The 21,045-nt window shown below is 47.5% G+C and overlaps 1 protein-coding gene across 4 annotated transcripts; it reads right to left on the reverse strand.

Moving 5' to 3' along the window:
• Window positions 1-146: 146 nt before the first annotated feature.
• On the reverse strand, window positions 147-19,486 carry LOC146236828 (uncharacterized). 4 transcript variants are annotated; one of them, XM_084686632.1, is made up of 20 exons: window positions 19,124-19,486; window positions 9,965-11,657; window positions 8,309-8,370; window positions 8,089-8,118; window positions 7,711-7,973; window positions 7,297-7,544; window positions 6,988-7,188; window positions 6,486-6,584; window positions 6,217-6,257; window positions 6,035-6,105; window positions 5,881-5,912; window positions 5,667-5,786; window positions 5,397-5,528; window positions 5,220-5,261; window positions 4,893-5,027; window positions 3,462-4,469; window positions 1,874-3,296; window positions 1,008-1,136; window positions 669-790; window positions 147-432 (listed from the first exon to the last, which is right to left on the reverse strand). In XM_084686632.1, the coding sequence occupies exons 1-20, from the start codon at window positions 19,207-19,209 to the stop codon at window positions 382-384; spliced, it is 5,988 nt and encodes a 1,995-aa protein (XP_084542758.1). In that variant the 5' UTR covers window positions 19,210-19,486; the 3' UTR covers window positions 147-381. The 4 variants fall into 4 exon arrangements, with proteins under 4 accessions (XP_084542758.1, XP_084542757.1, XP_084542756.1 ...); XM_084686631.1 differs by having other exon boundaries at window positions 4,893-5,024; window positions 7,297-7,556; XM_084686630.1 differs by having other exon boundaries at window positions 7,297-7,556; window positions 19,124-19,485.
• Between the last annotated feature and the right edge of the window lie 1,559 nt (window positions 19,487-21,045).

Below are 21,045 nucleotides of genomic sequence, written 5' to 3' on the forward strand. Positions count from 1 at the left end.
TCTCTCCTCCCTCCCACTCTCCATCAACCCCTCAACCACAAACCAGAGCCAAACAGATGAACGTAAGGCAATGCAAAGACACACAAACATATGGCAATAAAATCTGCATGACTAGCAACAGAGAATCTGACCAAGAAAACAGACTCTTCCAAATAAACTTTTATTCCATCAGTCATTCAGGACCTCCAAATTATCTGTACACAACTGTCATCTTTTCTCATTATATTTCCCAAAAAATTAATATAATAATTATTATTATTATTTACATCATCTAGTGACAGTATGGACCAATGGAATTTACAAATAAATCAAGGCAAACGAAGGATGGAGAAAGGAAAGCAAAGGAGAGGAATGTGTGTGTGTGTTCCTCCTCCAGTTCCTTCAGGAGGGCCCCGACCTGTTCTCCCTACACCGCCACTGCTGCAGGGAATTCTACAGGCGAGAATCAAATCATTTTATTTGTGAAGCCCTTAATGTGGTAACGTAAAACATACCAATAAGACTAACCACTAAATGTATAATACATTTCAAAAGACAAGACGATAAAATAAAACGTTAACAAACAATTCTCATGTTCTACATAAATGCATCTATATTTTCACCCTGGAATGTTGAGGTGATGATTCTATCAGGGGTTTTAAAGATTCTCTAGTTATTCGGGTACACACCTGGAGGTTCTGGTAGTGTTTAATGCTCCGGCAGTGGGTCTTTTCAGCCTCCTGTGTGCCGGTGAAAAACCGGCTACACACCTTGCAGAAGAACCCAATCTTCGGTTCAAGGAACTCCAGGCCTGCCAGACCAGAGCACAGTCAGGTTAGTCCACTGGGTTAAGGACTAAACCCAGCCTGATTCTGATGAGGTCAGCACAAGTCATGTACAGAGATTCAGAGAAGATAAATGAGGGAGGAAGACGGGAAGGTGGAGAGAAAGGAGAAAGTAGAGAGGGAGGGGGTAGAGAGGTAGACGGAGGAAAGAGACATGTACAGTAAGATGGAGGAAGGACTTACCAACGGGACAGCTAGGGTTGAAAGGAGGGAGGGTGTAGTCTTGAGGAAAGAGGGGTTTGGTCTTCTGCTTCTGCTCTGTGCCGTCCTCCTCCTCCTCTCTCTCCTCTTGTGATTTCCCGCTCTTGCAATCTAATGGGCATGGACACTTTTGTCAACACAAGCTCCACCCGAACGTTGTACCTGGGCAACTAAATCTTAGGGAGTTAGATGGCTGAGCAGTTAGGGAATTGGGCTAGTCATCAGAAGGTTGCTGGTTTGATTCCCGGCCGAGAAAGATGACGTTGTGTCCTTGGGCAAGGCACTTCACCCTACTTGCCTCGGGGGGAATGTCCCTGTACTTACTGTAAGTCGCTCTGGATAAGAGTGTCTGCTAAATGACTAAATGTAGATGTAATGTCATGTAAATCCAACACTCATTACGTGAGCAAGCAGGTAACTGCTGACCTAATCCTCTACCACAGGATTGCATGTCATGTCCCGTGGCTATGCCACCTGGCCACCAGGTTATAAACCACAAGCCACACGTTTATAACCAGGCCTGGCTGTTCCACCAAACTCATTTCCATAAGCACAACTAGCTACAGCCTCTCTCACCACATCTAAACAAAGGCCTGCCCGGTTTGAACAACTGATGATGCAAAACGGCGGTGGACCCCATTGTGGGTGTATCCCAACCAGTTCAAATAACCTAAAGCAAATTACCAAGGAAAAAGGGGCCTAAAGAGTGGCACCAAGTTATTATGCTGTGCTTTCTACATGCATTATTTGTATTTCACTTTGGATAAAAACATAGCTGAATGAATAAAATGCCAATGTTGGGTTATGTGTTGGACTGCATATGTATGTCCATGGCTCCTAATTCTCACCTCTCCCTGCAGACATTTTGTCCTGCTCCTCCTCCTTCTCTTCTTGCTCTTTCTTTGGGGTTTCCTCCGGTTCCCCCGCTGATCGCTGCTCCTCCTTTACCGTCGGCCGGTGGTCAGAGAGAGGTGACTTCTGCTTTGCCATTACGACAACTGTGGACGAGGTCCTGGGCATGGACCTGGCTCGGCACTCCTCTAGTAATGCCTTCAGGATCTCCGGGGTTACATTGGGCAGTTCCGGGATCCCCTTCGGTTGTTCGGAGGTCAACTTTGGGTTGTGGTGGGGCACCTGGCTGGCAGGCTGGTCGTTTTGACCTGGATCGACAGTAGCTGCAGGCTGGTTCACTAGTTGTGTGTGCTCTGCTTTTACAGTTTCCATAGCAGTAGAGGGCTCATTAGATCCGGGTTTAGATACAGGATCAAGGTCAGATATGACCTCATCAATCTTCTCAGTCTTGACCTTCATCACCTCACACCCAGGTAGGTCCCTCTGTGTTTCAGAAGATTCTTCATTTACTCCAGCAGGCTTGGACACAGCCTTACCCTCCTTCTCCTTCCCTAAATGGATGGACATGGCCTTCATAACAGTTATGGGAGTGGCCTCCGGGACAGGTATGGGCGTGGTCTCCAGGGCAGTTGTGGGCATGACCTCCATGACAAGTGTGGGCGGGGCCTCCACGAAAGGTGTGGGTGTGGCCTCCACGACAGGTGTGGGCGTGGCCTCCACGACAGGTGTGGGCGTGGCCTTCACGACAGGTGTGGGTGTGGCATCCACAACAGGTGTGGGCGTGGCCTCCCCGACAAGTGTGGGCGTGGCCTCCCCGACAAGTGTGGGCGTGGCCTCCCCGACAAGTGTGGGCGTGGCCTCCCCGACAAGTGTGGGCGTGGCCTCCCCGACAAGTGTGGGCGTGGCCTCCCCGACAGGTGTGGGCGTGGCCTCCACGACAGGTGTGGGCGTGGCCTCCACGACAGGTGTGGGCGTGGCCTCCACGACAGGTGTGGGCGTGGCCTCCACGACAGGTGTGGGCATGGTATCTGGGCCATTTGCAGTCAGGGAAGTAGTGTCTAAAACAAGTACAGGTGGGGGTGCGGCCTCTGATACAGATTGGGGTGTGGTCTCCAGGGCAGGTGTGGTCTTTGATGGAGTAGCTGCTGATACAGTTGTGGTCACAAGGCTGGGTGTGGCCAAGGCCTCAGGGGCAGGTGCAGACTGTGGCGGAGCTGTGGTGTTGCTGCCTGCTACAGCTGTGTCAGCAGGTGTGGTCTCTATGTCTGGTGTGGGCATGTCAGGGACTGTGGTCTGTGTGTGGTCGGCCCCCACCTCCATCTCCTCCTCGATAGCATCACCCACCTCGTCCACCGTCACAAAGTCCTCCATATTGAAAGCCATGAACCCCTCTTCTTCATCCCTTGTTTCTTCATGCTCCTGGGCAAAAGAGAAAAGCAACAGATAGTGTTATCTCTTCTCATGTACCTATGAGGATACTTTTTTTTTTTTTTTTATCGACAGAGTTCCTTAAACAGTTTTAGAACTACGGAATCTCACATAGGTTCAGAAACTGAACCATGAATAACTAGATAAAAACCTCACCTTTTTGTCCCTGTGAGCCACTGTGGTCAACGTGTCTCTCTTGGTGGAGGATTTGGTGCTCCTCCTACTGACCTCTGACCTCCCAGATGATCTTGACCCAGAGGACCCATCTCTGTGGGACCGCCTCCTTTCCTCTTCTTTCCTCCTCTTCTCCTCCCGTCCTCTCTTCTCTTCCAGCCTCCTAGTCTTCTCTTCCTCCTCCTCCTGCTTTCTCTTCTCCAGCTGCCTCCTCTCTCTCTCCTTCTTAAGTCCCTCTTCATGGGCCCCCGTCTTCTCCGGCCCCTTCTGCTTATCCTTCCCATCTCCGGTTTCCTCCGGGATGTTGTTCCCCTCCTGGCTCAAGGGAGGCGCTGGTGGTCTGATAGCTCTACTGGAGGACCTGGCTCGGCACTCCTCTAGTAATGCCTTCAGGATCTCTGGGGTTACTTTGGGCAGTTCCGGCGTCACCTTCGATTGTTCGGAGGTCAACTTGGGATTGTGCAGGGGCACCTGGCTGGCAGGCTGGTCGTTTTGACCTGGATCGACAGTAGCTGCAGGCTGGTTCACGAGTGGTGTGTGCTCTGCTTTTACAGTTTCCATAGCAGTAGAGGGCTCATTAGATCCGGGTTTAGATGCAGGATCAAGGTCAGATATGACCTCATCAATCTTCTCAGTCTCCTCCATCACCTTCTCCATCACCTCACACCCAGGTAGGTCCCTCTGTGTTTCAGAAGATTCTTCCTTCACTCCAGCAGGCTTGGACACAGCCGTACCCTCCTTCTCCTCCTTCATCACCTCCTTCCCTTCTCCGTTCAACAGTGAGACCTCCTGTCCTCCAGGGAGCGCTGCATCAGGGGCAGGGCTCTGCAGAAGGGCCGGGACCGGCACCACGGAGGAGCTGGCGTCGCTCTTCCTGGGATCAGCCCTGCGGGAGAAGGTGAGCGGGTTGTTCTGGATGATGCAGGGATACTTCTGGAAACGCTTGCAGACTGCCAGGGCCACAGCTGACGTGGTCATCTCAAAGACAATCTGGAGGATTTGGGGGAGGAAAGACAGGTGTAGTCAAAATGTTTAGGGAAGACAAATATACACACTAAAACACATCCCAAAGCATTTAAACTGTACACTTATTTATTTACTTGAAAATGTTATCCTAAGGGACAAAGAGTGAAATATATAATGATATATATATATATAAAAGTTATATTGAATGCAGTAGATCATCAAGGACTAAGACGTTTCTAGTATTTCAGTGTTTAGTGCCAAGACTCAAGGAGCAGCTTGTACTTTACAAGACAATGTAAAAGTTAAAATATTCTGCTGATAGGATAGTGCAACAATAACATCCATCATCGCATCTCGAGTACAGATGCAGTTTGTTACAAGACAGTACAACTACAGGATCTGGAAGAACAACATAAAAAAAAAGGGTGAATGACACGCTTCCCTCACCATGTTATGGTTGAGTACCAGAGCCTCCTTGAAGGCACCAAAGCGCTTCACCACCTTCTGGACGTCTGCCGGGCCGGTAGGCGTGTCCGGAACGTTTCGAACCACAAGCAGAGTGTTCCAGAGCACCGGCACCTTCTAAAACACAAGTGTCGCAAGTTAACAGAAGAAACAAAAACTATTACAAAAACATTTCCTTGCAATATTACTAGGCTTTTTAAAAACCCTACCAGTCAACATGAAACAAATGATGGCATTAACGAGGGATAATTATACCCAATCAAACTTTTTAAAGAAAAATAAGAATTGCAAGATATATGGAAAACTTACAATGGCATCAGCTGGTCTAGTAAAGATGTTGTAGAGAGCCACCTACAGAGCCGGAGGAACAAATCAGAATACAAGTTAAAAAAACACACACACGTGTGTGTATAAGTTCTGAGTGTAAATATTACAATATGTAGGTGTGAGGAGGATAAGGAGTGATGAGGGGAACAGGTGATTCACCGGAGTGCTGATGTCGACAGGGCACCTTATACAGTTCATCTTCAGCTCAGCCTCGTTAAACTTGACAGGGATAAAGGTGTGGACTTTCACCATCTCCTCTGCAGTTTCTTCATTAGGTAGAATGACCAAGGCCTGGGACACACATACACACACTATTTCAATCTATGACTTTTAAAAACAAATAAATCAAAAAATAAGAAAGTTGGAAGAATTATATTGGAGTTCTCCACAGTGCGTGCACATACACACAGGCAGTGTGTAACTCTTTACCTTCCCAAGCTCCGTAGCCATGATGATTTTAGAGGGTGTTCCAAAGGGCTGGGCCAGTTTGATGATGTCACTCTCTGAATAGCCGCTTTCAGGAAGTCCCAGGATAAGAACCACGCCCATCTACGGGGTGGTGCAAGGAACAGAAACCATATTAGTACTTTCCCTTTGGAGTGTATTTGGCAGCATCCCCTTTTGTGTGCACAGTCAAACATACCTTATCTGGAATCTTCTGGACAGCTTTCGTTTCTGTGGAAGACACCAACCCATATACCCAGAGCAAACATTTTACAATAATATTTAATGTTCTGATGTATTTTACAGTTTGGCAGAGAGTGGGTGAATTAGTGAGTGAATTAGTAAGTCCTTGCCTGGCTTTTTGGCAGAAGGGGATGTTGACTTGGCAGGAACTACCGTGGTCTTGGGAAAACTCACAACTTGCCTGTGAAAACACAAATACACAACTCAATCTTGTAAATCATCAACAGATGGACTGTTTGAGTTTCTTTCTGGACTCTGAACTGGTAAGGGCCAGGGGTCAAAGGTCACGTACCCTTTAATAATGACCGGTATGGTTTGCTCCTGGTCAGATTTCTGCAGGGAAATAAAAAATGGAACGTGATCACAACTTTTACACTGATGTGTTTTAAATAACATTAGATTTCTGTAAAGTCAACGTAACACTTGATCAAAACGGCTGTGAACCTATACTTGGTTAAACATTAAATTAGTGGTCAAACTTTCCAGATCTTTTCAACTTTTTCCCTAAACCTGGTCACACTTGCTGACACCAAACACATGATTCAGCTCTACACTCCTAACCTTGGAGGCGGAGGCTGAGACAGTCTGGTCTCGTAAGGAGAGGCTGAGGCACTGGACCAAGCTGCGGGCATCCTCAGCTCTGGCCATACACACTACCGCCTGCCGGGGAAGAAGGAGCAGCTGTGTCGGCAACGCTGGTTTCATGGAGATACATTTACATTTAGTCATTTAGCAGACGCTCTTATCCAGAGCGACTTACAGTAAGTACAGGGACATTCCCCCCGAGGCAAGTAGGGTGGTGCCTTGCCCAAGGACACAACATCATTTTGGCACGGCCGGAAATTGAACCGGCAACCTTCTGATTACAAGCCCAATTCCCTAACCGCTCAGCCACCTGACTCCCTACTAGATGCCCCAAAACTGACCACCATATCAAGGCAGTAGTTTAGACTAAGACAGGCTCTCCTTACATCTTCATTTGCATGAAAACAAATCTTTTCAGACACACCTATTAAAAGTTTACAATAACCTGTCGCATCGTGATATGTTTTAAAGTCGTTACCTTGGCCGAGGCCTCCTGTGCCTCCCCCTGTGCAGGGCAGGGATGGAGGGTGATACTGCAGATCTTGCCGAAGGACTCCACCACCTGGCCCACTTCCTGCTTCGATGCGTCTGCAGGGAGGCCTGAGAGGTAAACCAACCGGGAAGTCGACACACCGGCTGCCTTCTTCTTCTTCTTCTTTGCTGGAGGAGGATGGATCACCTGCGGGCAGCAGAAGAATAACCAAAGTCTCATCTACTCCTATGGCGCCTGACTTGGACGAAAGTAGTACTGCGTGACATTACAAATAAGGGCCTTTTCTGAACATACCTGATCTTTGGGGGAGGCCAGGGCCAGGGCCATTGTCCATGGTTTTGTTCTCTTGAAGACGGCCTTGGTACCGGGCTTGACTGGCATCTTGCCTGATGATGGTGACTTCCCAGCAACTTTAGGCTGAGCCCCTGGACCTGCCTTTGTAGTGGAGGCAGAGGCGACAGAGGAAGGAGAGCAGCTGTTGCCAGGCATGGGCTTAGCTGGGTTGCCGCGAGAACGCTTCAAGCGACCTTGAGACGAGCTGCCTGTAGATATTCCTAAGAGGGTATGGGAAAGATGTTGGAGATAAAGAGGACAGTGAGATATTGAGACGAGGTGTACCTGAGAGTAGAAGGCTCAACTGACCACATAGGTCAGAGGTCTAAACCTGTTGGATTAACTGTAAAGAGTATCTGTTGTGTCCTATCTCACCTGACGATTCGCTGGTCCTCTTCTCTGGCCGTTGGCAGCTGGAGGAGGAGGAGCCTCTGCGTGACTGGGCGTGATAGGAGAGGGGGGAGTACGAGCGTCTGTGGTGATGTCGCTCGGAGAGGGGAGGGGGGACCCTTCGTCCGCGCCCAGAAGGGGGGCTGGGGGAGGGAGACCAGGAGAGGGAGCGGGAGATTGAGCGGGACGGGGAGCGGCCCTTGGGACGCCATCGGTGACTGCCATCTTTGGCTGAGGAGGAATTGGTCCTAGATTGGACAAGAGTCCGGATTGGGAGAGGGCAGAGGATGTCAGCCAATGAAACACCGAAACAGTGAATATGAAGATATCTCAACAGTCAACACACACAGAAAAGGTACTCACCTGGGTACATCAGACCTCCACTCTGGGTACCTAGTAGAAATGACAGGCCTCAATCAAATCAATCTCTTAATTATTATCCAGCCCCTCCAACTCCATTCTTTCACAACCCCTCTACACCTCAAATCCCGTTGCAGAAAATCCCACTGGAGCCATAACGTGAACATGGGCTGAATTCACAGTTTGAGGTATCTAGCTAGCTGCAATCGCTACATGAACTCACTGGTTGCGGAGGTCCCTGCAGCTGGCAGTGTGGTTGACTGTGTTTATGTGGTTGAGCCAGTCCTAAGGGAGGGAGAGCAGAAAAAACAGGGAGAAAGCGAGAGAGAAATGAAGGGCAAAAACAGGGATGAGAAGAGGACAGGAAGAAGACAATGTTAGGGACTTTGTCTGAGACTAGTAACGGTGTTCTGAAAAATATAGCGATCATGAATACACAGTGACCAATGTTTCACACAATGAAAGTCCCACAGAATCTCAAACACAATCAATGTTGGAAAAATGATACAAAACCATGTTATAATTTTCAAATATTTAAATGAAATCGAAGCAATATCTATGCACATCAATTCTCACAAGAATGGCGTGATTGTGAAGAGTTTAGAACATTGAACACCAACAGAAGAGAAACTTATTTAATTTTTCCCCATCTTCTTTCTTACCAACGAGATGACACCGTGTGTGGTTCGCATCAATTCCATTTTTCCCAACTGCTCGTATATTTGATCATTTACATCAGTGTTCTTCAACCCTGGTCCTTAGGGCCCATTGCCCTGTGCATTTTAGACGTTTCCTTTGTCCAACACACTTTTATACTATCAAGCTCTGCCAAAACCTGATACGAACCAGTCATTTGAATCCGGAGTGCTGAAGCAGTAAAACATCTAAAGCCCTCAGGACAGTGGGCCCTGAGGACCAGGGTTGAACACCACTAATTTAAATGATCATTTGATTGACGGCTTCTCAGTAGTTTACATGACAATAGTTTTCACAAACACGTTGCAACTGGGGATCTCACTGAAACAGCACCTTTACAAACCCTACAGCATTGTTGTAGACAAACTACAGTTCAAAAGACCATGCATTCCAACGGCCACAAATTCTGCACAGACTTGCTGGAAACCCCAGGTAAACCGGTTAATAATTGTGTTGAAACATCTTAAGAAAGATTCAAGAAGTAAAATCAGTGAAAGGTCTGTACAGAAAATGTGGTTCCAGTTGTAGTACTTCTGCATGCTCCTTTCGAAATGGAGTTGATGTCTGCATGTGTAGGTAGAATATTCACATGATCTACAAAAGTCCAAACATCACCAAGAGCTGACTGAGTAAATCATAATTTGGAGACTTGAAGACAAATTCCCTTAAGTGTCATACAGAACTGTGAAACACCACTGGTAATCTAACAACAATTATTTCCATCAATATACAGCACTTGATAAAGGACAAAAAGGGCTGCTATTCCTTGACTTGGCTTATTATCTTCCTGGCATTGACAGACATTCATACACAACTAAAACAGTTGGAGTTAACAAAGACTCAGGGCAGTTATATGTGACAGGTGACCGCCTATCACTCAATGATCAATATGTCAAGGTGGGGTCAATTCCATTAAAATGTTTTTAAAACTGAACTTGCAAACTTAGTTTCAGAGGTTGGAGCTTGGTCAGACAAGCAAATGGAGAGAACATGGAGAACCATTTAATATTTAATAAGGCATACTGTAATGTACTGTAATGTACTGTATAGCAAAGTACAATTTTGTATTGCCATGTGCCATTTTAGTTAGGGTTGTACTGCACAGTCCTGCCCTGGGTCTATGTCAGAGTTCCCAGAGCTTGGTGTTTGCAGCACACTGGCAAAGCTGGGTCTGGTCACTCACCTTAGCTTGCTCACACCGCTTATGACACAGCGAGCAGGTGTGGGGGTACACCTTGGGGGGCTCCGCTCTGAAATCACTAATCATGGTTGGAGTGGGCAGCCGTGTGGGGGCACCAGACCTTCCGCCGCGCTGGCGTTTTGAGACCACCGGGGGTCTACCGGAACCTTTCGACGATGCTGCAGTCGAAGACGACTCGCTCCTGGACTCTGACAGGGGTCTCAACTTGGCACCTTCACCGTGAGGGTGGATATGACGGTTAAAGTCTTCCGGGCGAGATTTAACTGGCGCAGATGCCGGCATTGACTGATCACGTACAGGAGTCCATTTGGGCTGGAAACCATCGATCTTTGGCTGCCCTCGTCTCCGGTAGTCCTCGTTGCTGTATTTCTTTGCATCTGAAGAAGGGGTGGAGTCTCGAGAGTGATGTCTCCTGGAGGGGGACTCTGATTTACGTTTGGATGAAGGCAAGGGGGAGGAGCCTGAGATCTTAGGCCCAGGCAGTCCTAGCACATCTTTGGAGAAGGGTTCCCGTTTGAAGCCCTCCTCCAGTGCTCGGCTGGCATGCCCATAGTCAATGACCTTCCCCGCTGTCTGGGTCACGGTAAGCATGCTAGGAAGGTCCGGTGAGCCCCCACGACTAGAGTAGCGATGGGGGGACGAACGACCACGAGAGAGGGGTGGCGGCATCTTGGAGTGGAACTGGAGGGCCTTAGACTGGGCATTCCTGCCTCCCCGACCGCTAGCTTTGTTACGCTGGATGTCACGGAGGATAAAGGGCAGGGTGTCAGGGGTTAGCTGGTCATCAGGGTAGTGACTCAGCAGCTCCAGGTCTTCATTGGACAGACCAAAACTGGCCAGGATGGTGCCTGCACTCTCAGGGGTGTGAAGGCCCTGGAAGTCCCCTCCACGAAGCTGGGAAGGGGAGTCCGAGGCTGAAGAGGAGCTCCATGCCTGCACAGTGCCCCCTGGAGGATTGGAGTGGGACTGCCCCTGCTGCTGCTGGGGTGGACAAAATAGTTTGCTGGGTGGCTGGTACTGGGTCCAGTCCATCCCTCGTTGGTGGCCTGGCTGGTTATCTGAGGTTAAGGGAACGGGAGAGGAAGAAAAGTCTTGCCTCTGGCCCTTGCCGGGACCCTGGTTGTTCCGCATTGGGGGGTTTAAGTGGGACAGGTGTCCCAGTCGTGAGTCTTCATCCCTGGGGCCCCGGATAGCCAGGGCCGACTCCAGCTCATCTGGAAGTTGAGTCGGAGGGGGGAACTGGCCCACCTGGTATCCCATCACCTGGGAACGCCCTCCATGGCCTGTTTCAGGTCCGCCCCGGGAAAAGGGCGCCCCTGGTGGCTGTGGGCGGTACATGACAGTCTGCAAAGGATGCTGATGATGGTGATGAGGATTCCGATAAGGGGTGCCAGTTGCTGCGGTAACTGTGCTTGTGGTGGCTGTCTGGTGTAGTAGATTGAGGAGGGTGAGGGGCGAAGGCGTCAGATGGGTTTGGTTACGGGCCACCGCCGTTGCCGTGGCAATGGCGTTGATCTGATGCAAGGCGAGCTGGGCCTCAATCTGGGCCAACTGGAGAGCAGCACCTGCCGGTCCCAACAGGAAAGGTGGAGGCCGGCTGCCGGAGCCAAAAGCGGTTCCGCCCCAGCGTAGCAAAGGCAGGATCTGCAATTGACTGTCTGTCAGCTGAATGGAGCTGAGAGGTGGAGAGCAAAAATAAGGATTTTAGATGAAAGACTGATGATTAGAAATGCCGATTCCTTTTCTCTCACAGAACTGTTTCCCCACTTTTGTATTTTTTTTATTTATTTATTTTTGTTACTAAGAGGAAGATGCCATGTCTGCCTCTGTCTCCTGGAAGTGGTCTTGCATGCTTCTCTTGCAGGATGAAAAAGCAGAGCAGTGTTACGTGTCAGGTCACTGTCAGGATACAGTACAATACTCATCTAGTTGAGTTGAGGAGTTAGGCCTTATCAATAATGCTTTATCTTACCCTCCAACCACCGATACAGATCAATACTGAGAACCCACGAGTAACTAATAATAATGATGTAGCCTGTTAGCTTTGTGTCATGTCCAACAACATTGTCAGTTAATTACAGAAATAATTTCAAGGTGTTTGAAGGGTCTAAGACAAAGCATAACTGAGTAGCAGTTTCCACATATTTGAAATATAGGTTTAGGGTGATTATTAAGTTATTTAAAGCTGTTTCCATTTAGTAGAGTATTACTAAATCATTAATATGTGATTTACAGGGACAGTTTTTCAGAACATCCAGAGAAAACGTAGCAGTTTTATTCGGCCCACATTCGGTGGAACATAACAGATTTTCAACCAAATGTCATTAACCTATATAAACCCGAGTAATCTGAATGGTGTGAAAAAAACTGCACAAAACAACCACTGTCAAATGTAGACTGAGCCTGGTGTAGGTTAGGCATCTCCATTTGTCGTCTTCAGAGACCCCAGAAGAGAATTGCCAATACATCAAGAACGAAATAACGTTAATCATCTGTTAAGACGTTAGCTATAACCGTCTATACAACCACGTTTGCCGCAAATCTCTTTCCACAAACTGAAGCAGTATTAGCGTTACATACTAACTTTAGTTCGAGTAAATGGGTCCCCGGTCTTGCTAGCTATAATAACAGCTCAATACGAAGAGGTTGCTGAAACCATACACGCTTAAAATCTGACGCGTTTTCTTCCATTTTATCCCATCCGTCAGATTGTCCTACCAGGGCTTACTGTGCATGCCACCAAGGTTAAGGTTAGCCCTATAGTTTTGTGCTACAACGGTAGGAAAATCTGACACTAGTAGGACAAATCGGCAGAAAACGGCCCGGCCCCATATCTGAAGCACGTCACCAGCTCAGTTGATCTGGCTACCATGGTATGTTAGGATCATACCTAGCTTATTAGTACAGTAGCAATCATGTATTTTGATATGACGCGATAGATTGTACCTAAAATACTACTTCGTTCTATGTTAAGATAATGATTACGTTTATCTTCATAAATGAATTTACACGCAATAATCATGTCATCTCCCAATGGGGGCTAGCTAGCTTTAGCCAGCGAACTATTCATTTTTAGCAAGTCCGACAGACTAGCTAGCCACCTACCTACAGTGGCTAGTAACCATCAATGCTTGATGATCATAACAACAAGGTACTGTCTGTAGCTAGGCTAGCATGCTACTGTATCTAGTAGCAAACAAGCAAGCTTGCCATTTCATTATTCATCAATATCAGATCATTGCTTTCGATATTTCCTATTGATATCTTTACTGTGTCTACCGTGTGTACTACCTTCATACACTACCTTGCATAAAACAGGCTGTTCCAATTGTTTTCACACACATAGAAATCTTTTCTTTCGCTTTGCTATGAGGTGGGTCACGTACTACAGCGCAAGCTACCCAGAAAGATCGAGTAATCTTCTTCTTGTTGTTTAAGGGTGGTTGAATTCGAGCTTATTGGTACATTACCGCCACCGTTAGCTCCGGAGTGTGGGTCACACCTATATGTAGGTGGTTGCTTATATTAAAAAACAAAAACACCTAACCCAAAAATGTTTTAACAAAGGTTTCTCAGCTATTGTTTTTGTAGTATTAAGTGTCCTTAATAACATGCTAAAAGTTTACCAAACTTTGACCACTAGAAAGGTGTAATTTTCAAGATGGCGTCCAAAATGGGTGGGAAGCCCTTAACATATTCTAACTCCTTAATTATTTGACCTAGCCAAGTTATCTTGGTGTCTAACCCCATGTTTTCTGGGTATATGAATCCATTGGACTTTTTAAAATTGGCCCATCTCTGAGAAACATTGTAACTGGTGTTGTTGCCAAAGAAAAGATGAATGTGCGTGAGTTTGAGACTGTTGGCAATGAGATTATTGAAAATCCTCCCTCCATTTTTGAATATCCTTCAAACGGAAGGTATCAGATATTCGCCCCTGTCCCAAACCACATAATCTCACTGAACTTTTGGAAGCCCTTCACCTACTACCTGCATATCAACCATACAAAATTGTATTAGTATTCAAACACAGCCATCAGACTTCAGGTAAAACCAAACAAGACAGTCAAATCCATTGATCTTTTTCTACAAGATGCCTAAAATATGACTTCACTTCTACCTATATTGCCAAGGGCCACATAGCTACTGTTCACTAAGGCGTGTGTGTGAGTGTGTAGTGGTGCCATGCAAAACACATCTGTTTTACATGTTGTTTTGAGATCCTGTAGACGCAGGTTATCAGATTAGATTTGGATTTTTGATATTGGTCCGCGCTGACCTAATTGGTTTAGTCCTGACATTTAATCCCACACTGGCAGTAGGCTACAGTACACCTGCTGCCAGTCTGACCTTCCTAACTGGATGTAGATGCATGAGGAGGATCTGCACCCATGAACACAAGTTTGTGATGATGACCTACATGCAGGAGCGTGATAATGATGATCTGCACACATACTCTGACCTTTGACTTCAACTTAGTCATGAGCTCTGTCATGATGCGGAATGCACCTACATACCTCTGCCCACCCACCTTTTTTTTATCCCCTCCCTCCCTCCCTCCCTCCCTCCCTCCCTCCCTCCCTCCCTCCCTCCCTCCCTCCCTCCCTCCCTCCCTCCCTCCCTCCCTCCCTCCCTCCCTCCCTCCCTCCCTCCCTCCCTCCCTCCCTCCCACTTTGTCCCCCTTTTCTCCTATCAATCCGTCATACCATCTTGTCTCTCCCCATTTGCGTGCCTCTCCATCTGTCTCACCCCGCCTGCCTCTTACCCCCTACACGCTTGCTTCTCCCCTATCTCTCCCTTATCTCCCCCTTCTACCTCATGACCTCCCTCCCCTCCTTTGGTAATGCTCACCCATAACTCTGTATCAGTTTCACCACATGTCCAACAGGTCTTCTTTCACCCAACTCACCACCCCCTGTCTCGCCCTGCCTCCCTCGTCTCCCTCTCCCCTCACCTCACACCTGTTCCTTCGTTCCCTGGCATTGCTCGCACTTAGAGGCGTGATCGACGAGGTGAAAGATGTCGGTCATAAATTGAACCCCTTCAGCCACCTCCTCTCCCCACCTCACTCTTCATCTCCTCCTCACCTGCCACCCTCCACACCCCCAGCCTCCAGGGTGTTATTCTAATCATTATTTATTGGACAGCCATCCGTTAGCGAGCTGTCTGACTGAACAAACAGGCCATGCCCAATGATGACAGTCATTAGAACAGACCTTGGGCTGGAACCAAACAAGAGCGGTAGGAAGAGGACAATACAGGAAATGCAAAGGTAGGTTTGGACGTTAAGCTAATTAGGCTTCTGGTCGGCATGTGTACACACTTCACTATAAATACCAGGACATCATAAGATGGACGCCAAGACTGTGTGTGCCGGAGGAGGAGTATGTGATGACAAGTCGAACGGATCATGGGTCAGTTACCGTTCTGCAGGCATTCACCCCTTGTAAGGCAGTAGAGATGACACACACGTACACACACATACACAAACATACACACATATACACACACATACACACTGGTAACTTCCCTTCAAAGCCAGGAGAGATTGGGTCGATGCAAGGTGTCTATAGAATATCGGAAAACATATTTTCCAATCCAGCATACTTTTAAAATGTCGTCCAAAATGTTGATATTTAGTAGGGAGGTTAGACAGTACCTGCGATTTTTCATCTGTTTGCTGTCAAGACTGTGGGAAAGAGCAGCACGACTCACTCACTGTGAATCTAGAACTACGATAAGATTAGCATGTGTCTCTACAGGAATATCCCCGACAGTATGTTCAAGCGATCACTGTTCATCCAGCTCTGCAGACGCGACACACTCTAAATCTGCCTGGCTGCTATCATCAGGTTACCCAACTGTGGATCTGGCCTTAGCCCAGCCTTAGCCTCAGCCCCTCCCCTGCCCTAGTACACACACATCCACATGGACTGACCTGGCATTAGACTAACCATGGTGGACACCCTGGTGGTGGGATGTAGACCTGGAGACACCAGGAGAACCCTCCCATCTTAGTGAGGTGTCTATATAGTATGTGCTGGAGGGTAAGTGATACATTGTTCCTATGCCAACCCTCATCATCCTGTGATTATCATGGGCTGTGGGTATCCTGTAACAGTTGCTCACAGGGGTCTTGTAGCGGTAGCCGGACTGGTTTCTTTAAAGCGTGACGGCATCAAAGACGGAGGCCCGATGACGAGGCCCAGCTTGACAGCTAGTCTACGGTGTGAGTGTGCTGTTGAAAGGGCTGGTGTTGATCCAGGATATAATTACTGCCGGGATCACAGAGCAACATTTATCACTGTGGACCAACCACAGGGTGACAAATACTGTCCGCTTCACCCAAAAAAAAGAAGAAGCCACACGGAGCATGAAGTTGACGGCAAAGTGGCTTTCCTCCAAGTCAACCAATCACAAGGTGGAGCTCACTGATCCTGAAGCTACGCAAGCTGTCCTCGTGGTGCACACATGACCTGTCGGCTTTTATAGATGTATGAACTCTAATAACTTTAGAAGGTGTCAGATGGCTGAGCGGTTAGGGAGTCGGGGCTGTTAATCAGAACGTTGCCCGTTCGATTCCCGTTCGATTACCGGCCGTGCCAAATGACGTTGTGTCCTCTTCACCCTACTTGCCTCGGGGTGAATGTCCCTGTACTTACTGTAAGTCGCTTTGGATAAGAGCGTCTGCTAAATGACAAAATGTAATAACACTACTTATTTAAAGATTTGATAAGACATAACATTTAAGTTACATTATTGGTATGCCATGCCAGTTGACTAATGGTTTATTGGTCTCTGACTCGTGACCCAGTATGTCCATGTTTGACAAGGTTTATGAGGTCTTTACTGGAACACTCAACAAGGGTTTCAGAAGAGACACACACATACATTCCTACACACCCAAAAGAGCCCGTGAAATTTGGTTACAGACACACACACACATCAATCCTGACATCCAGCCTTGTTTTAAAGAGCTGACATGCGTAAGTCCTAATATGGATGACCTAAGTGAATTTATTCTGGTGTCTGTGGATCAACGTATCAGCACAGCGCCTCGCAAGTTCATAGGGAGTAAGCAAGTCACACACACAGTGTGTGTTACTGACTTCCTATTAACCTGTGTCTGTAGATTGCCAGATTAGGGTTCAAGTCCTGCCAGGTGTTAAAGAGGAAACCGAAGGGTTATGAGATCAAAGATCATGACAACAACCGTCTAAAATTAGAAATCTCCTTGTTATTCATCTCACTGAGGAGCTTCATCACATTTTGGAATGAACAGACAGTCTTGTTAACTAACAGAAGTATTGAATGTGTGTTCGATGTTTCGAACATACAATATTTCCAATGTGACCTTTTATAAAACATACTTCAATTATATTTACGTTGACAAAGCATTGAGGTAAACTAAGTAATTATTTAATTTGCTTTTTAGGACAGAAGGACAGGCAGAGATGGGTGAAGTTTTTAAGACCACACCAGAATGCAACAGGTGAAGACAGAGAGCAGTCTGACTAGAGATCCTTTCGCATGACCGGCCCTGGGAATAACGACTGGCGTGGCTGCTCATCATAAAAGCTGACGTGATTTGTGGCGCCCCGAAGCCAATGAAACCCCGTCCCCTTTTCTCCCTGACCAGGAGAGACCCCCTACAGAACTGGGACCCAGGCCTCTGAGGACACACACACGGACAAACATTTAAATGCACAATACACACACATTCACTCACACGCACAAACATTTAAATACACACACATTCGCACACACGCATGTACAGACGCTGCACTGACGTGCCACAGTTTTACGATGTTGTTTATAAGCTGTAAGAATGACCTTATGAGGGTGGTTGACTGACTGCATTTCATTTCAATCATGGCACTTCTACCCCCACCCACCCATGCTCAATGCCACTCAAACCAACCAACCAATAATAGAAATGCAATTTTAGCAGTTGATCTTTAAAACCCTGGTGTTCACTACATGTAACCTGTTAGATTTTTTATGTACTTATACCTGTATTTATATAACCTTTATGTGTCACCATAATTGGGAGGGAGGGAGGGGGCAAAGGTCATAAATACTGATGATATTCAATGTCAGGTAGTACATTAGTTGTGCCACAGTGCTAGTTTGCACATCCATCTGCCAGTCTTACCTGCCTGCCTGCCTGCCTGCCTGCCTGCCTGCCTGCCTGCCTGCCTGCCTGCCTGCCTGCCTGCCTGCCTGCCTGCCTGCCTGCCTGCCTGCCTGCCTGCCTGCCTGCCTGCCTGCCTGCCTGCCTGCCTGCCTGTTTCTTGTGACGCACTGGCATCCAGAAGCCTGTCTGTCTGTCAGACCTGTCTGTCTGACTGTCTGTTTCTTGTGACACACTGGCATCCAGAAGCCTGTCTGTCTGTCAGACTTGCCTGACTGTCTGTTTGTCTGTTTCTTGTGACACACTGGCATCCAGAAGCCTGTCTGTCTGTCTGTCTGTCTGTCTGTCTGTCTGACCACCAGCAGGCGTGCTGATGCTGTGCCCAGGGAGCTGAGAGGCTTTGTTGATTTAAACTGAGCCTCATCAGTCATCGTCGTTGAAACGTGGTGCACTGCTGGACTTACAATAAAACTGTGATGACAAATGTGATCCCAAAGAACCAACACTGGACACATCGTTGTCAGCACCAAATAAAACCATCCAGTCCACACATGCATACTCACTTCATGATAATCCCAGATCACCAGATCGAATCCCTTTCTTTTACCACCCTATAGACTCTTATCTACTTAAATAATTGCTCCTCCGGAATTAAGTGTGCAACTTGAGCTGATCCAGTAGTTAATACATGCTGGTCAACCACTGTTTTGTAGGTGAATGTGAATAACATTTTATTCATATAATTTATTACATGCGACAAACTCCAGACATGTCAGGCAGTATTACATTTAGGTGTTAAATAGGGGTAAAGTTCTCCACCCAACCATTCACAGGCATCGAAACCTCATACATCTTTGTATGAAGACACACACTGATGGTACACCCACAAACACACACTCAAATCGACATGCTTTCCGCAAATCTTTCATTATTACACTAGTATTTACAGTTGCTATAATGCCCCCCCTAATGCCCCATTTTGACCCTTGACCCCAACTCAGACTCACTGATTCTTCTTGGCACCAGTGGTGCAGTTGGTGGTTCCCTGTAGAATGTTGGTCTGGACGCCTTTCTTCTTCTGGTTCTTCTGCATCTCCACGCTGTACCTGATCCAACACTCCAGGAGCAGGATCTAAAAAAGGTTGGAGCTAAACGAAAGCTGTAAATTGAAAATATGCCAAAAAATTTGAAGAAAATATGACAGCAACAGGAAAAGTTTGATAACTGAGATGTAGCTGTAGATGTTTTCGGTTGTCCTTTTTTCGAGGACAGTTCTTCAGGAAATGTTGAAAAGGTTACGTTTCTGCTCTGAGTATTCCTCAAACCATCCATGTGCTGCCAGAACAGTTCAAGTTAAAGTGCCACAACTGCCGTCTCTGACTCATTCTGGCTCGCTCGCTCTGTCATGCTCTCTCCCTCTTCCTATGGTATTTGCCCCCACTCACCCCCCCCCCTCCTTCTCGCATTCACCCTAACCACTCATCCTCAGTGACACACTCATTCCTGCCCCTGCAATACACACGCACCTCTTGTCCACCTTTCCATGTTCTCCCATTGTCCTCTCCTACTATCTCTCTCTCAGCTTGAGATGTTGAGCTAAGGAAAGTCTGACCCTGGGTTCAGGCTTGAGGAAGTACTACAATGGCTTTTGAGGTGGCTGTGGACCCACAGGTCTACAGTTTTTGAGGCAACCTGCAGGTAGTACACACCTATGAGACGCAATCATGACAGTACAAACCAATGAGAGGCTTGCATGGCAGCAATACAAACCAATCAGAGGCTTGCAAGGCTGTTCAGACCAATGAGAAGCTAATGTGGCAGCTGTACTGCCCATATCAATCAATGACAGCAGTGTAGCCCATAAGAAGCACGGTCCTTGACCAGGACCTCAGATGTTCCAGGGGCAAGCCCTGGAGGTATGAGTGGGATCCCAGTCTGAGGGGAACAGCCAGGGGCCCCACAGCAGTAACTCACATTGGCAGGTTAGGTGTCCCCTTTCAACAGACTGCTGATTGAGAGGTAAACATGAAGTGTGAGGACACCAGTTAAGGGTGCCGGTGGAGGCAGCATACAGCTCTGAGCAGGGTGTGTGTATGTGTGGATATACTCTGTGTGTGTGACTGTGTCTATACATTACTGAGTGTGCCTGTGTGTTAGATGGTGTTTTTTTTAGGAGGTGTGGGACAGCGCAGCTGTCACAGAGCTGGGTCCGTAGAAGTAGGAGGGGGGTGAGGGGTGAGGGGTGGAAGAAGGACAGGAAAGGGGGAAGGGGGTGGGGACGGGAGGAAAAGAGGTGGAGCAGTGGGTGAGGGAGGGAGGGAGAAAGGGGAATCCCAAGTGGCTTGCTGACTATGCAGTCATTACCAAAACACATTAGCACGTCCTAAACCATTACTGGTGCTCTGGTCTGTACCCAACATCCAAGGTTACATCTTTCTAACCACAAACTCATATTGTTGGCCCCTGCAGAGAGGTTGATGAGCACACTGAGAAGCACAGTTCATGCCGTGCGGCCCATGATCCAGTTTCCCTCATGTGTTCCCTCATGTTTTCTCTCATATTTACCCTCATTTCTTCCAAGTAGTCCTGATGTGTCCCCGTGTGTGTCTTTTTCTACATGTTCCTGCCCCTACAAGTTTACCTGTAGTTTTGGTAAGTTCTGCCCCCCCATCGGAGCGCCAACCACAACACGGACATATGACGGGCCGCGGTTAGCGCCCTCTGCTGGTAGTGCGTTTGAAACTTGTTTGAAAAAACTTGAAAATTGTATGCCCTTGGGAAATGACCGCCCCCCCTCTTCATGCTGCCTATGTCGCCTGTAGGAAGGACCGGCACTGCTTGTGCTGCACACCTGACAAGGACATCTCTGATGCTGTATCAACAATGCATGCTTGATTTGAATGTTCATTACGAGGCTATCAGAAACACA

This window comes from Hypomesus nipponensis, chromosome 22, assembly GCF_054491055.1.
Source record: "Hypomesus nipponensis isolate SF chromosome 22, ASM5449105v1, whole genome shotgun sequence".
In the NCBI taxonomy this organism is placed as follows: Eukaryota; Metazoa; Chordata; class Actinopteri; order Osmeriformes; family Osmeridae; genus Hypomesus; species Hypomesus nipponensis.

Bases quoted from the DNA above. Each gene is read 5' to 3' on its own strand.
- LOC146236828 (XM_084686630.1), bottom strand. From the start codon at position 19,209: ATGCAGAAGAACCAGAAGAAGAAAGGCGTCCAGACCAACATTCTACAG. The intron at 8,371-9,964 runs GTGAGTGACCAG...TCCCTCCCTTAG, and splicing joins AGCGGTGTGAGCAAGCTAAG to GACTGGCTCAACCACATAAA. The intron at 7,189-7,296 runs GTATGTTCAGAA...TGCTGCCCGCAG, and splicing joins TGGCCTCCCCCAAAGATCAG to GTGATCCATCCTCCTCCAGC.